Genomic DNA, 17004 nt, shown 5'->3' with positions numbered 1-17004 from the left:
GATAAGCCTTTAATAGCCGCTAAACCGCTAATAGCGCTAATCTGTTAAGCCGCTAATAGGGTTGCTTCGCAAGACGAAAAAACCGCTAGACGAAGACACTCGCGGAATGGATTAATTTCGTCTTGCGAGGCACCACTGTACTTATTTTACCCCAGGAAATAAACTGCCACAGGGGCTGGATTAAACCGACCAGCAGGCCAGATTAGCCCCCCAAAACAGACTTTGGACATGCCTGCTGTATGTTTTTGTTCTTACAAAGATATACTCCTTGCTGTCTGCCTAAACTGATTGCACAATGCACTTAATGTCCAGAGTCCATTTTTGGGGCCTAATCCGGCCTGTTGGTCAGTTTAATCTGGCCCCTGTGGCAGTTTATTTCCTGGGGTAAAAATATCACTAAAAAACCTCAACAACTTCAGTCCTAGAAAAAGGCTAACAATTTTAGTCGGCCCTTTGGTTGGCCCTTACAGCCCTTCACTTCATCAAATCTGGCCCTCTTTGAAAAAAGTTTGGACACCACTGAAGGGTTAAAGTCAAAGAGTTCAAGAGAAGCAGAGAAGGGGGTAATGGATACTGACCCCCCCATGCTGCTTCCGTTGGAAAATGGGCATGGTTTAAGCAGCCTGGTCGCCCCACCCCTTTCCATTGTGCCCTGCCCCTTTCCCTGCAAGGGTTCAGGTGAGGGCAAACTGCCTTGGGGTGCAGCAAGCTGGGGGAGGATGCAATGCCAGTGGGATGATGGAGGGGGAGATAGCAGGCAGGGAAGCTGCTGGGCAGGTAGGGGAGGGAGGGAGACCCTCCCCCCCAAAAATGAAGGGAGGTGGATGTGCAGCTGAGGTCCCCCCCCCCATTTCGAGTATTCCAAATAGCAATATGGATACTATAAACACATGCAGAAATACATACATTTCCTAAATTTCAGTTGAGTTTCCTGCATTTCAGGGGATTCGATAAGCTATTTCTTAATAGGTTTAATTGGGCGTGGTGCTTCCTCTCTGCATGTCATTCCTTGAACAGCTTCCTGTGCAAAGATAAGGCTTGCTTTCATTGTTCTGTTCATTTGTGCATTTGACTAGTGTTGTGTGGAGGGAAATGCAACCACTGGGCAGAAAAATGTCCCCCTCCTGCCCTCCTGTGTTTGAAATTCTAGAATAAGAAACTGCCTCTTTCCCCTCAGCTGCTATGTCTCTCTGCGACATCACAGGAGACCATCCATAGACAGGGCTGGGGAAACTAGGCCTCAAGGGGGGGGGGCGCATTTATAAATAAACAAAAGGTAACTGAGGAGCCCCCCCCCTTGTGACACGTGTGGCATGTGGACTCCATGGCACCCTAAGATACCCTCCTTAGCACCCACCAAGGCCCCCTGACCCTCCCATTTTTAAAAAGTTTCCCCAAAATCTTTAATTTTTACAGTGCTGCAAGACAGTTTGTTTTGGCAGTTGGAGGATTGGTATTATTCTTTGATTTAAGGTCTCTGGATCCTTTTAAATAAAGTGATCTGGACAAAATGGATAAATTAGGAAACATTTTTATTATACACGCTTGCAAGTGGGGTAACCCAAGATCAGGCACACCTTCCTCAGGAAAAACACATAAAGTTGCTTGTCCGGCCGCAAGTCCCTCCTGCCACGCCCACAAGAAAGGGCATACCAGTTTACAGAAGTATTGAGTCCGCCTCATTAATATTTTACCATTCCACTTCCCACATTAATCAGAATACAATACAATACAATACAATACAATACAATACAAATACCTTTTTTGGCATTTCATGTTAAGACATTTCAAAATGGCATGAGATACAAAAGTCTGGCTTCTTCCTGTTTCCTGTTTCCGAGAGATTTGAATGGGGAAATCCTTTCTATTCCACAATAATAAGAGGCAGCGAGGTGAGGGAGGCCAGGGCCACATCCACACCATTTAAAGCACTATGAAGCCGCTTTAAACACTCATGGCTTCTCTCCCCCCAAAATCTGGGAGCTATAGTTGGAAAAGGGTGCCGAGAGTTGTTAGGAGACCCCCTGTTTCCTCGCAAGAAGGGAACCCTTAACTAGAGCTACAATTCCCAGAGTTCCTTGGCAAGAAGGGAACCCTAACCCTAACCCTGCCCCCTAACTTGAGCTACAATTCCCAGAGTTCCCTGGCAAGAAGGGAACCCTAACCCTAACCCTAACCCTGCCCCCTAACTAGAGCTACAATTCCCAGAGTTCCCTAACAAGAAGGGAACCCTACCCCTACCCCTGACGCTAACCCTAACCCTAACCCCAATGCTAACCCTTAACCCTTAACTAGAGCTACAATTCCCAGAGTTCCCTGGCAAGAAGGGAACCCTACCCCTACCCTCACCCTTACTCTAACTCTAATCCTAACTCTAATCCTAATCCTAAACCACCCTAACAACCCTCCGTCCCCTTAACAACCTACAGTTCCCAGAATCCTTGAGGGAAAGCCATTCCTGTTTAAAGCGTCTTCATAGCACTTTCAATGGACAGTGAGCCTAATGTGGCCTAATGTTTGCTCCCTCATTTTCTTCTCTCTCCCCACTGCCCCATCACTTGCAATGCAGCAGATGTCCGCCTGCAGTCTCCCTTCAAAGCTTCTTCTCTCAGGTATGGCCACAGCCTTGTCCATTGCTCACTGCCAGGATTTCACGTTCACTTCTCCGATGTAAATAGGGACGTCCTGCGGTTCTCTCCATGACTTTGAAGGCTGGACTTGGGGAAAACCTCATCGGCTCCAGACATCCCTGTAAGGCAAAGGCAAACAGGTGGGTGGGATGGCCCCCATCCGACAGCGTCCCCCCAGACTCCTCCTCTGTTTGGCTGTCTGTTCACAAACAAGGCTTCCAAACTAGTTTGCATCCATCTCAGCCAGCGTAGTCTCGCGGCATCCAATGGCCTGAATGCAAACTCTTCCGACAACCATCCACCAGCTGCTGCTTAGCCAGGTCCATTGCCAGACATCAACCAGCTTCAGAGCTGAATATCAGTTGCCTTCTAGTATCGATCCCACCAGCAAGTAAACTTTGTACTTGCCTTCTCCTTGCTCCACAGCATCCCAGCACCGGGCGATTGGCTCCTTCCGCTTGCCAGCTTCCTGCCATGGGGCAGGAGACCACCTGGGCTGAGTGCCCATTTCTCTCTGGGGAGGGCAACTGCCCAGGCTTGCGCCTTGGCCCACATTTATACCCACTCAGCAGCCAAATGTTTTTGCCACATCACAGTCAACCCACAGACAATGGCAGCAGCTGGGGAGGCATCACCATCACCCTCTCAGCCCTCACAATGGTGAGCACAGCTCAGCAGCCAAAACACACCCCTCCGAGCCATGGGGGGGGGGCCTCTGAGAGAGAACAACAACAGAACAGAACACAGAACAAAGAAGATGGAAGTGGCGCACAGTTCCTTCTGTTCCCTCGCTTCCAAAGAATGGAACGTCAGCACAGAGAGCATGTGATCCAGTAGTCACACACACTCTGCAGCACCTGACATCCAGACCCCCTTCTCTGCTTCTCTTGAACTCTTTGACTTTAACCCTTCAGTGGTGGCCAAACTTTTTTCAAAGAGGGTCAGATTTGATGAAGTGAAGGGCTGTGAGGGCCGACCAAAGGGCCGACCAAAGTTGTTAACCTTATTTTAGGATTGAAGTTGTTGAGCTCTTTTTTAAGACTGAAGTTGTTGAGGTTTTTTAGGATTTTTACCCCAGGAAATAAACTGCCACATGGGCCAGATTAAACCGACTGGCGGGCCAGATTAGGCCCTTGCTGCTCGCGGCAGCTCACACCCAATGGCTTTTACAAACTACTCTTGAGTTCCTGTACCAATAATTTAGGGATTTTCACCACTTTGTAACTAGTTCAAGTTTTATTGCCTGCACAACTATTTCTGACGAATCTGACCTTTGGAGCGTTTGTAAGTAACACAAACACATGCTCATTTTCTAAACAAGGTGTTGTTAAAATGAATCTCTTCTAGCCAAGCCAAGCCAAGCATGGTGGTGGTTAAAGATTCAGAAATCACTTTGCTTCAGTTGAAGATTTATGAGCATAGAAAGCCTTTTCTGCATTTTGTTATGATTTGACCCTGACCTCATTCTTCTTGGATGCAAAACACAAAGTGAGTTATGCTGTGACATCAGCTCACTGGAAACCTATAAAAGCTACTCTTGTGTTTAAGTGATTCATATTCTTGCTGTGTAAACCTTGAGTTTCATGAAGATGGATAGGAAATATGTTGGTTGCAGGAAGTATACAGGAGCAGACTTAAAAATGGAAATAAGTAGCCAAGATACTCAACTTTCCACTTTGCATTTAGGACAAGCACAATGTCTGGCTTGGAGCTGAGCTACAAATCTGTTGCAGCTTTTGCTGGATTGTGCCATTTCAGAATGCAGGGATGGAAATAATACATTTGTATGTTACAATGAAAACAAAGCTCCCTGCAGGCATATCGGTTGGGGGATTGTTCTTGGTTAGGGAAACAGTCTAGAAGAGGTATAGCTGGATATATTGATATCTGATTATTTTTTGCTCCAGGAGTAATTACTTCAACTATAAAATTAAGCTTTCCTCTTTTCTAAATTCACTTTTTCAAAAAGTATTTAACATGTTGCTTTCCTTAAAATTTAGTAAAAGCATAATTTGTGTTGGAAAAATTGGGGACATGTTATTCACACCACTTCAAAGTGCCACACCACTCTTACCAGTATTGGGAGTAAGTTGGGCTAGTTAAAGGGGTTGTTTAGTGAAGGCTAGAGAAGAATAAAGTTTGCCACTTGGTGGCATTGGTGAAGTTAACAACAAAACTACCAGACTTTTAGAAGACATCTGAAGGCAGCCCTGTTTAGGGAAGCTTTTAATGTTTAACAGACTATTGTATTTTAATATTTTCCTGGAAGCCACCCAGAGTGGCTGGGGAAACCCAGCCAGATGGGCAGGGTATAAATAATAAATTATTATTATTATTATTTGGCTGGTTTGCTTGCCTCCTTTCCCTCTCACTGTGTATGCCACAGCCTGTGCCATCACAAAAGACAAGCACAGATCAGCAGGAATTAAAATAGCTCCTATTGTATGTTTTTAAAGCCCAAGCTAAGTAAAAAAGATCTTCACGAGCTGCAGAAAAAAATTAAGATATAGCATCAGCCAAAACTATTGAGAGAGTGCCACAACTGAGGAGGCCCTTCCTCTGGCTGAAACTGCCTAATCTTTGAAGCTGCAGAAGGACTTCAGAAGGCAACCTTTATATTTGTCAGAGATGGTCCTTTAGATGGTAGATTGGCTCTTTCAAATTTCCTTAAGTTCTGCCTCTCTGGCTTATAAATGTTGTGATTTTTAAAAATACATGTTCAAAATGCAGTTATAACAAGGCTAATGTAAGTGTTGTATTTTTAAGAACTGCCCCTTGGGGGCAGAGCATGGTTAGAGATTAGAGAAATCCGCTTCTCTCTCTGTGTCTCTCTGTCTGTCTCTCTCTCTCTGGATCTTATTGCTAATTTATTGATCATTTTGAGAACGTTTAGTTGAGCCCTAGTGAGGGATTATCGTTTCTATGTACATTGCCCTGTGAAATGTCAGGGAGTGTAAGAGGGAAAGGAAATAAAATATTTCATTTCCCTTCTGTGGTCTTGCAACTCAGATTGAACTGCACCTTTTTGACCCCTGCAGCTTGCCGTGGATATGGCCATCTTCCAGAGGTCTCTCACGTTGTCACTTCCTGCCTACCTTCATTAAGGAAAAATGGCCGATTAGATGGGAAACATGACAAGATGTACAGGATTCTTCTAACCTCATTAGACAGTGAGGTTGAGGGAGTCCTGATGATGCTGATTGTAATGGAAAGCTTGGTGGAGAGAGGTCAGATAGTTGTGTCTGGAAAAAGAGATGACCGAGGCATTTAACAGGACACACTATGGAGATGTGCAGCAAATTAAGGGACGCACACAGTACAAACAACTTGGGGGAAAATCCAGCACTAGGTTGTTTTTTTGGGGTGAGTGGGGGTCTTGGGTAAGTGCCCCTGAGTGTAGGCCACCTTCTTTGTACAAACTCTTACCATCCTCGCTACCATTGCCACTGGCTGCTCTCATGCCAGGGAGAGTTTTGATGATGTAGGCAGGAACATCTTTTGCTGATCCTGCTTTCGGTTGGTGCTGCTTGCTTGCTTATCTCCTCTGGGCCAGATGAAGGGTGAATAAACAAGTAGCAACAACATGGAAGAGGAGGAGGCAGTGGTGAGATGTTAGACTCTTCACAGATTCCTAAACATAAAGGGCACTGGCAAATGTCTGACCATACCTACCCCTGATGCTGCTCCTGGCTGGAAAAAGAGGGCATGAAAACTTGTAAGGAAGAGAAAGAAAGAATAATCCCAGAAGCTAGAGTTTGTAATATTTGAAAATATATTGATTCCTTTTACTAGAGCAGTTGTTATCCCAGGCTCAGTATGTTAGAAGAGCAACAGCAGGGATCATTCTGTTAGTAACCTAAGGGTTAACTCTGTTGACTGCTAGACATCCAGCCAAGAGGGCAGTTGTGGTGTAGAAGGTGTTACCTAGCAACCAGTCAGCGTGGCATGATTGTTCCTGAGGTAACTGAAGTTCTGATGTGCTGTGTAGTTCTGAAGGAGTTGAATATCTAACCCTGCTCTTAACAAGGCCTGAATTAGCAAAGACAAAACATCTGTCCCTTTTCCCTCAAATTATATCCTGTTTTAATTCAGTTTACACAGCAAAATGGTAGCTTCTTTTTTCTCTGGAGTCTGTCTGAGTTATTCAAGTGCCTCTGCTAGCACTGCATACATGACCCCTCTTGTCATAATACTAGGAGGAAGGGCAGTAGCTCAGTAGTAGAGCATCTGCTTTGCATGTGTCCCAGGATCCCCAGGTAGGGCTAGGTGAGAACCCTGTTTGAAACCCTGGAGAGCTGGCTGCTGCCAGTCAGTGTAGACAGTTCTGAGCTAGATGGATGCAATGGTCTGACTCTGCACAAGGCAGCTTCCTATGTTCCTATATTAGAATTCAGGGACATCTAATTAAACCAAATGTTGGAGGGAAAAAAGGAAAACACTTTACACAGCTCATGGTATACACACTTCCCCAGGAGACAGTGAAGGCCACCAACTTGGATGGCTTTAAAAGAGGATTGGACAAAACCATGGAGGATAAGGAGATCAGTGCTATGCTTTATCTCTACTGTTAGAGGCAAGATTCTTCTGAATACCATTTTCTGGAAATCACAGGTGCTGCCGAGTTCAGACTCTGCTTGTGTTTATATGGTTGGTCCCTGTGAGGAGAGGATGCTGGACGGGCATTTCACCTGATCCAGCAGGGCTCTTCTTCAATCTTTATGTTCTTCGTAGAAATGTTGATAGCCTTATCCTCTGCTATGCACTCCCCATTCTACCAATAATCTATCACAAAGGTGGATGGGTCAAATAAATAAAATAATAAACTACATTGGTAACGGACTGGATGTGAGCCAACAAACTTGAGGCCGAATCCAGATAAGACTGTTAGTGAGTGGTTCTCTAGACCAGATGAACGAGAGTTTGCCTGCTTTTTGGTGGGGTTACATTCCCTCTGAAAGGGCAGGTACATGGGGGTACTCCTGGATCCTTTGCTGTTGCTTGAGGCTCAGGAGACCTCAGTGGCCTACCATCAGTTTCAGCTGGTAGCCCAGTTTCTGAGCCTAGTTCAAATTGCTGTTTTTGACTTATAAAGCTCTAAATGACTCAGGACCGCAATATCTCAAGAATCACCTCTCTTCATATGAGGTCCAGAGAGGCAGCAACAGGAGAATAAGGCTTTTTTTGTGGAGGCTTCCCATTTGTGGGAAGGCTTGCCTGCCATCTTCATTACATATCATTAGGTACCAGGCAAAAACTTTCTCTATAACCAGGCTTCTGGCTGAGTAAACATTCTATGCCCTTTTAAATAAATAGGGGGTGGGAGGGCGGGCGTGTTTATTGACTTGTTTTTGTTGTGTATTTTGTGTTCTCATTTTGTATTTTTTATGTTTACAACATAAAATTATGTTTACAACATAATCTTTAGATGAAAGGCGGTATGCAAATGTAATAAATAATAATAATGATTTGAAATGAAGTGAGCCAATCTTTTTGCCTTCTGAAAGTTATTGTGTGTGTGTTAAGTGGTGGGTATTCTGGAAGATGGAGCTGTGTTGAATTAGTGTGCTTCTCAAACTTGCAAATCAGATTTTGAGTTTTCATTTCCATTGATGAATAGTCAATTTTGATGTGTGTAGTTCCGGAACTCCAACCTGGAATTATTCATTTTGGCAAAACATTTAATTTGCTTCATGAGCTCTCATTTTGGCTAATTCACTTTGACATCAAGGCATACATTTTTGTTTCCATTAACATGATGAAGTGTGTGTGTGTGTGTGTGTGTGTGTGTGTGTAGCTGCCAATGATGGCATTAAGCTACAAAGTCACAAAATTTGGAGAAGCCCAGGAATGCACTGGCAATCTTTAAGAATTTTTAAAATACTGTACATTTAAAGAGAGTATTTGTTTTGAGTATCCATTATGAGAAGTTCTCAAATGGTGGTCCACAGACCACTAGCAGCCTGTGAGCTCCACGCAGCTGATTTGCAGAAAGCCCATGGAGTAATCAAGAATATCTGTACTTGATTTATTCTTTTTGATAATTCTTTTTGACAATGGAGATGGAGGCCATATTGACCAGGACTGGATATCAAACTGTTACACTGTAGCCTATCTGCTTCCTGGTGTATCTGAGTAGGATTGTTGTGCCCAGTGGGTTTAAAATAGGGTTGGACAAATCCATGAAGGTAGAATAAAGGCTGGAGGCCATATACCTCTGAATGTTGATTGCTGGGAATCACAGGTGGGGAGAGTGCTGTTGTGCTCAGGTCCCTCTTTCAGGCTTCCTATGGGCATTTGGTAGGCCACTGTATTAACAGGATACTGGACTAGATGGACTTCTTTTGGGTTGATCCAGCAGAACTCATCTTATGTTCATCTAAGGCAGTAGAGAGTGGTGCCAAGACGTTGGAGGACTTCACTGTGCATGCCACGGAGTTTGTTCTGTACAACCTAGTCAGCTACCCTTGGTTGTGGTGGAGGGTGCAATCCTGTCCACCATTTTGGTTGGCTTCTGTACATGGAAGGGTGGGGGAACATTGTCCTTTGTCTCAGGTAGCAAAATTTTCTTGGGTTCTTATGATAGGTTGGCTAGTGTGTATCCATCATCATAGCCAAATTGAACTCCCAGTTTCAAAGGCAGTACAGTGGTACCTCGGGTTACATATGCTTCAGGTTACAGGCTCCATTAAACCAGAATTAGTACCTCGGGTTATGAACTTTGCTTCAGGATGAGAACAGAAATTGTGCTCCGGCGGCACAGCGGCAGTGGGAGGCCCCATTAGCTAAAGTGGTGCTTCAGGTTAAGAACAGTTTCAGGTTAAGAACGGACCTCCGGAACGAATTAAGTACTTAACCCGAGGTACTACTGTATGTCCCCAAATATCAGCTGCCAGGGAGCAAAAGCATAAGAGGGGCACTACTTTCAAACCTTTCTGAAGGCATCTGGTTAGCTACCTTAGGAAACATTATGTAATAGAAATTGTTTGTGTGTGTTATCCTATACAGCACCTCTTATGAATGTGTTTCTACACCAGATGACCTCTTGGCCAACATTTTACAGAGATGTTCATGGACTTAAATTGTGGGAAAGGTTGGAACCCCAGGTTTACCAAACATTTGTAATTTTAATGTTTCTTGGACCTTTTCTACAACTTAGTTCCACATGGATCATTATGGTAGGTTGCTTAGAAAACAAAAATCACTTGTCTCCTTCCTCCCACATGCCCCTGCCCTTGTAAGGTTGTTGTTGCTGTTGTTGTTTTTGAGGCATTGGTTGGAGAAAGAGGATTCAGTCCATTTGCACCCACCTGCCCTGTTCCTTGGATGGTATGGATAAAGGGGAAGGGGAACAATGAGATGGGAAGAATCCTGTGAGTTTTCTCCTCCAAACTTACACTGCTCACATGAGTGGACCATTTCTGCAAGCACTTACATTAGGAGTGTGGAACCTCAGGCCTAGGGGGAGAATGTGGTCCTGCCGGCCTACTCTCAGACCATGCCCCTCTTCCCAAGCCATACCTCTCACTGGCCCTGCTTTTTTACCCTGAGTTGTGGTGGGTTTGTTTTTGTTTTAAAAAAATCTGTCTGGAACATTCCCTTGAACTCTGATAATGCCCTTTTCTTGCCTGCTTGGAGGATAGAGAGGGATGTGCAAGTGTGTGTAGAAACAAGCCTATTGTCAATTTAAGATTTGTTGCTCTGCCTGAATCAGTTCTGAACAGAGTGCAACTAGGTTGGTGAAGTGTAGTGTAGTGGGTTTGAGTGTTTGGTTTTTGGAGCTAGGTTCCATGAAACCTGAATAGTTGAAGTGGGACTTGGAATCTCCCCCTTCCAACCTTCTGCATTAGAGTATTGATTCTTATTTATTTATTTATTTATTTAGGCAAGCACTATTTTCCTCTGCTCAATCTTTTAGTGCTGTTTTTTTACCCCACTTGTCAGGCAAAGCAATATAAGTCATTCCTGTGACAAGCATACAGCCAACACCGTGTACCAAGCACTGACAATTAAATAAAATAATACAGATTATTAATGAAAATCTGCTGACATAACTTGGCTGGAAATGCAGGCATCCTTGTATTCTTGGCAAACTTCGCTTTGTTGTTTAACCGCTTAATCCTTTTGCTTCCTGCATTTTGTAAGCCTCGTGGAAGGCTCAAATTGCCATGACTTTCTGGTCAGAAGAGAAGGACCCTGAGGGTGATGATGGTTGGCCCCTGAAATTCCCCAAGAAGTAGACTCTCAAATGCAGGCCTCAGACTTGCATGCAGGAGAAGCCTTAACAGAGAGTGAGGCTTCTATCCTTGGTCGTAGAGGAGGTAATTTGCTGGCCTCCTGGGTCTCAGATAACTCCTTCCCTGAACTGCATGCCAGGCAAGAGAGCTTTCCTCCTCTGCATTACTATGCCTGGGGTTTAAAAGAGGCCTTTCAACCTCAACCAAGAACACGTGCACTAAATATGCAGGTGTCTATTCAGAAGTGAGCTGCACTGAATTTAAGGGGGTTACTTTCAAATGAATATATGGATAATTTTTAAAGGCATTACTGCTGAACAATATGGCTCTTGTTTTGCTAACAAAGTGAAAGTAATTCCTTTCTGATTTTACTGTATTCTGCACATAGAGATGCAGAGCACAGAAGCCTACCAATTGTTGTCAGACAGCTGGGGAAAAAAGTAAAATGATGATGGTGAGAATGGTGAAAACAAATCAATTTATGTTTATCAAATAAAATGCTGCCCATTCCAAAAGTTCTGAAACAGATCTGTTCATATATCCATTTGTCCATCTATTTTATGCAGAGAGAGAGAAACAATTTCAAAAGCCAGAAAAAATGCAGGGGAAACTATCAGGGAGAAACTCTGATAGGATGGGAAAATGTGGCATCTCCAAGAGGTGTTTGGTGGGGTCACATAAAATGAAGCTGGGGACCTTTTAGGTCTTGGCCAATGGTTGACTACCTGTGAAATAAAACTTCTGTCAGATCCAGGTCAGCACTGGAGCAGAATTGCTGACTTCCTACTGATCTTTGACTATCCAGACTAATACTACTTCATTGGGAGCTATCCATGGTTCTGACTTCACCATCCAAAGTGGCCAATACCACAATAAGCCTGCAATTTGTGCACATTTAAGTTGTGCACATTCAGCTTTACGCACATGGCATTTTTTTTAAAAAAATGTGTGTGTGTGTGTGTGTGTGTGTGTGTGTGAAAAATAGGAGGGATTCCAGGAAAAATAACTTTAGCAATTCCAATTGACTATATCCAATTTTGTCTTTTTGCTAAATCTCCAGAACATAACCCCTGTGTAAGTTGAGGGTTTATTGTAAAGATTCCAGCCCTGAACTGGAGATAAATGACATAGGCCTAGGGTGGTGTAGATTGTTGGTTGAACTGGAGGGACCTGGGTTCAAATGATTACATAGCCATGAAGTTCACTCCAGGGGTTAGTCTTTCACCTGCTGTATTTTAGCCTTGTTGTTTAGTCATGTCTGACTCTTCGTGACCCCCTGGACCAGAGCACGCCAGACACTCCTGTCTTCCACTGCCTCCTGCAGTTTGGTCAAACTCAGGTTGGTAGCTTTGAGAACACTGTTCAATCATCTTGTCTTCTGTCGTCCCCTTCTTCTTGTGCCCTCAATCTTTCCCAACATTATGGTATTTTCCAGGGAGTCTTCTCTTCCCATGAGGTGGCCAAAGTATTGGAGCCTCAGCTTCAGGATCTGTCCTTCCAGTGGACATCACTATTGGGAAAATCATAGCTTTAACTATACGAACCTTTGTCGGCAAGGTCTCTGCTTTTTAAGATGCTGTCTAGGTTTGTCATCGCTTTTCTCCCAAGAAGCAGGCGTCTTTTAATTTTGTGACTGCTGTCACCATCTGCAGTGATCATGGAACCCAAGAAAGAAAAATCTCTCACTGCCTTCATTTCTTCCCCTTCTATTTGCCAGGAGGTCCTGGGACCAGTGGCCATGATCTTCGGTTTTTTGATGTTGAACTTCAGACCATATTTTGTGCTCTCTTCTTTCACCCTCATTAAAAGGTTCTTTAATTCCTCCTCACTTTCTGCCATCAAGGTTGTGTCATCTGCATATCTGAGGTTGTTGATATTTCTTCTGGCAATCTTAATTCCAGTTTGGGATTCATCCAATCCAGCCTTTCGCATGATGAATTTAGCCTAGTCATCCTCAAAGGGTTGTTGCAAAGATAACACAAGAAAACCTTATGGAAGCCATTATGAACTTCTTGGAGAAAGGGTGGGATACAACTATTTTGCATTTTTAGAAAGCACATACCTCCTTAGACTTTTCCATGTGTAAATCCAATCAGTTAGAGTGAATTAATCGAATAAGAACCAGGCAGTGAATCAGCCTTTTTTTAAAAAAAAGACAAAAAGACTTTAAATGGCTGACAGCCTTAGGAGGACAGAAACCATTTTGAATTTTGTTTCTCCTCAAGAAGGAAGATAATTGTGTTCTGAAAAGCTTGAAGGCTTGAATTGCTAAGTTTTTGGATTTTTTTTTTTCATGTAGAGAAAGGATGTTGTGTTTGAAAATCACAGTGGCACAGCCATGACAGTGGGACAGTCAGATACTTAATTTAAAATGAATACAGTTGTAAACATATTTCTAGAGTGATATTAATCAGTATTATTCCTCCTTGATTTATCTTATGAAAATAAACTGGTTAAATGTTATAAAATATTTATACCCCAGCTCTGAATTACAGGAATCCATGAGGCAAGTTGCAAAATAAAGTCACAATAAAACTTTAAAACAGGGTCGTGGAACCTTTCTTTCAGCCTAAAGGTTGTATTTATATATTCAGCAATGTATTTGCTACTTATCGCTGGGAGCTACTCCTAGAATTAACCTTTCCCCTCTAGCTCTAATTGCAGCCTGTCTAGTTTTCATTCTGCCTTGCCTCACCTTCTCTGTTCTCTTCCACTTATAAACTTCCTGGGACTTGATTTTATTTGAATGAGCCAGAAGAAGAATGTGGTGGGAGTCAGCTGGAACTGCAACACCTGCATTCTCCTGACTGTCTTGGCTCTTGTTGGATGAAGAACTCAAACTTGGATTATTGGCCAACAACTTCAGCACAGCAAGGGTTAAAGGCACAACAGGTGTTAAGCATGGCTAAGCTAACTTAGACATTTATCTGACCATTGACACATGCGCCTGGCCGCCTGCTTTAAAAGAGCGGGGTGGGCACAGCTTTAGCGTGGCAAGCAAAAAAATCATCTTTGGATTGAGCAAGCTAATGGGCAATTCTTCAAGAGGGCTGTGCCTGAGTTGTCTGATCATGTTGGAGCTGGTGTCTCTGTGCCCTAGATGATAGAGCAGGAGGAGACTTCTCTTCTGGCACCTATCCTGTGGGTGGGGAGAGTAATGAGATGAAGCAATGGGCGTGTCTGATAGTACCTGAGTGGGCTTCTCTTCTGACAACCTGCCTGACCCTTCCCTGGGGTCTGACACCTGTGGTGTCCTTCCCAGATAATTCTGAAGCTTTTCAGGCACCAGATATGACCCAGCCCAGCCCACTGTGTCCCTCTTCAGGATCACCAGGCTCCATCTCTTCAAGCTCCCCCACTCTTCTTCTTGATCTGACCAGGCCCTCCAAGACATATCCATGGAAATAATGGCACTGCAAGGATTATTCCTTAGTTTGTATACCAACTATACAGTTGTCAACCTTCATGTGTTGTTAGCCTTCACCTCCCATAATCCCTGGTCACTGGCCATGCCTTCTGGGGTTGATGGGAGTTGGAGTCTAGCAACATCTGGAGGGCCTTTGGCTACCCACCAATGATGTACACATTAAAAGTTATTCCAATTCTCAGTGTACTGGGCCTTATGGCACCACACACCCACAAGAGAGACATGTCAGTAGGCTCAGGGGACAAAAATATATATGATGTTTTTAAAGAAACCCCCAGAACAGCCCAGGGAATATGGATTACTGTTGTGGGGGGACGACAGAAAACCAGGGGAATGGAAGGGAATATCTCTGAAAAGGCCATAGCTGGTTGGCATCCTGAACAGAACTCCTCCACATTGGACCATTTTTGTTGTGGGTCTTGCCTGTATTCATCTAATGCTTCCCTGGTTTCCAAGCAATTTGCAGAGTTATAATCAATGCAGGAGGCCAGACTTCTATTAAAGACCTTTGAATCATTTCTCCCTTTCCTCTGTATTATTACTTTCAAGACACGAGGTGAAGGATTGTGAAATGTTAACCTTCTGTATTTCTCCAATCAGATGCTGCAACATTAATTGCAAACCTCTTGATCTTCTAGAGGTGTTGAATAGAATTCAGTTGATGAATGAAATGGTGATAATTGGTTAATGGCTTATATTGCCCCCATTCTACTCTCCCCAGCCTTTTATCTTAATTGTCCGCTGAAGTGCTCTGACTAACTTCTTTCAACCCCCCACTTTACCTCATGTTTCTTCAATTAATTTCAGAGACTAACCTTCCCTTGTCAAGATGCTGGCCCTCAAAACTTCAGTATTTTAATGCATGGTTATCCTTTTGCTTGGGGTTTAGTCCCTAGCCTTGCAGAAATGAGGCAGGCAGCTACATTCTCATCATTGATGACACATACAGGTTATGAACAGCATTCCCAACCTGGTGCCTTCTGATTATTTCGAACTCCAACTCTCTTGAGCCCCAGCCAACGCACTGTAGTCCAAAAACAAAATGACTGTGCTGATTGGGGCTGATGGGAGTTGGAGTCCAACAAGATTGGACAGAGGTTGATTTAGGGCAGTGTGCGTAGTGTGCTTGCACTAGGCGTGCAGCCAAGGAGGGTCCCTTTTCAAAGCCCGGTAAGCACTTGCCTGTCTTTGGGAAGGAGACTTTGGAAAGGAGGACCCTCATACTATGCTGCAAGGCCATTTAATGCCCTCCCCCAGCCCTTGTGGCAGCACCTTAAGCTGGGTTTTGGGAGGTCATGAGGGCTCTGACAGGGTCAAAGAGTCCTCCTGCCTCTTTCCCAATCTGAGCAAGTGCTTACTGGGTTTTAGGAAGGAGGTAGGAGGGTTCTAGGGATGCGGGTGGCGCTGTGGTCTAAACCACAGAGCCTAGGGCTTGCCGATCAGAAGGGGTGAGCTCCCATTGCTCGGTCTCTGGTCCTGCCAACCTAGCAGTTCAAAAGCATGCCAAGTGCAAGTAGATAAATAGGTACCGCTCCGGCGGGAAGATAAACGGCATTTCTGTGCACTGCTCTGGTTCGCCAGAAGCGCCTTTGTCATGCTGGCCACATGACCTGGAAGCTGTCTGCAGACAAATGCTGGCTCCCTCGGCCAGTAAAGCGAGATGAGCGCCGTAACCCCAGAGTTGTCAGTGACTGGACCTAACAGTCAGTGGTCCCTTTACCTTTACCTTTAGGAGGGCTCTGGGACCTTGCTAGAGCTTTACACCTATTTCCCAAAGCCTAGCTTAATCTGCTGCTACAAGGGCTGAGGGGAGGGCATCAAATGGCCTTGCACAGGGCAGCATAGTACTAGGGTCAACCCCAGGTTGTGGAAGAATGGTCAAGTGAGAGACAGCTTAGAGCAGTATTGGAGAAGCTGTGACACACCAGGCCCCAACTCCCATAATCCCTAATCAGTAGCCATGTTGATTGGGGCTGATGGGAGTTGGCCTCCACTGTCAAGGGTTCCTTGCCTCTATCAGGATCTGGCATGGTTTGGTAGCCCCAGATGAATGAGGAGGAGGAGGAAGGAGGAGGATCAGATGTTTGGGGCTGGAAGACTGGCACCAGTGGATGGCAAAAGGAGGTCTTCCACTTGCAACTCTAGATGTCCGAGAGAGGAAAGTAGACCTGGTGGCTCTCTTCTCAGCCCTGCTCATGGAGTGCAGAGTCACACTGGGGAGTGGGGAGGACTTTGACCAGCCAGTCGTAGGGGCTGAGCAGGAGGAGGTAGCAGTGGAGCTGAAGGCAGAGGGGCAGGACACAGTCTTGTCACTGAAAACCAGGTGCCACCTTCATAGATGGTATCAGGTGCATCTGCAGATGTGCATGCAGCAGACTTGTTGCAAGAGTCCTATGGGTGACCTCAACTTTAAAAGCTTGATGGGATGGGTGTGTCAATTGTTGGGACATCTTCATAGCTTCTGTTTGATCATGAACCTCTTGCCTTGCTCATGTATTTCTGGCATGGATACTGACTTCTGGACCTTGTGCTTGCTGTTGAACCTGTACTGCTATTAGACCAAATAAAGATCTCTCACTTATTCTTAAGTAAGAGCCATTATTGTGGTGTTTTGGGATGGGAGTCTGACAGGTTCCCCATCCTTTGATTGTGAGCTTGTATTCTTATCTGAAAAGCATAAGCAATAGGACAGCTTGGTGGTTTTGTACATCCT

The 17004-nt window shown here is 44.5% G+C and overlaps 1 protein-coding gene and 1 long non-coding RNA gene across 2 annotated transcripts in view; one reads left to right on the top strand and one right to left on the bottom strand.

Moving 5' to 3' along the window:
* Positions 1–1515: 1515 nt before the first annotated feature.
* Positions 1516–3135, bottom strand: LOC308468766. Its single transcript, XR_013981861.1, has 2 exons — positions 3039–3135; positions 1516–2749 (listed from the first exon to the last, which is right to left on the bottom strand). It is a non-coding gene; the product is annotated as an uncharacterized lncRNA (long non-coding RNA).
* A 5-nt stretch (positions 3136–3140) lies between these two features.
* Positions 3141–17004, top strand: part of LOC308468740 (uncharacterized protein) — a 240848-nt gene continuing 226984 nt past the window's right edge. The window contains exon 1 of the mRNA XM_080991158.1: positions 3141–3290. Within this exon, the coding sequence (XP_080847284.1) occupies positions 3207–3290 (84 nt within the window). The 5' untranslated portion in view covers positions 3141–3206. The remainder of the gene's footprint in view (positions 3291–17004) is intronic.

This window comes from Podarcis pityusensis, assembly GCF_964106645.2.
Source record: "Podarcis pityusensis genome assembly, chromosome: Z".
NCBI classification, from domain to species: Eukaryota; Metazoa; Chordata; class Lepidosauria; order Squamata; family Lacertidae; genus Podarcis; species Podarcis pityusensis.
Note: the sequence above shows the minus strand (reverse complement) of the source record. Positions and strands in the feature narration are given on the sequence as shown.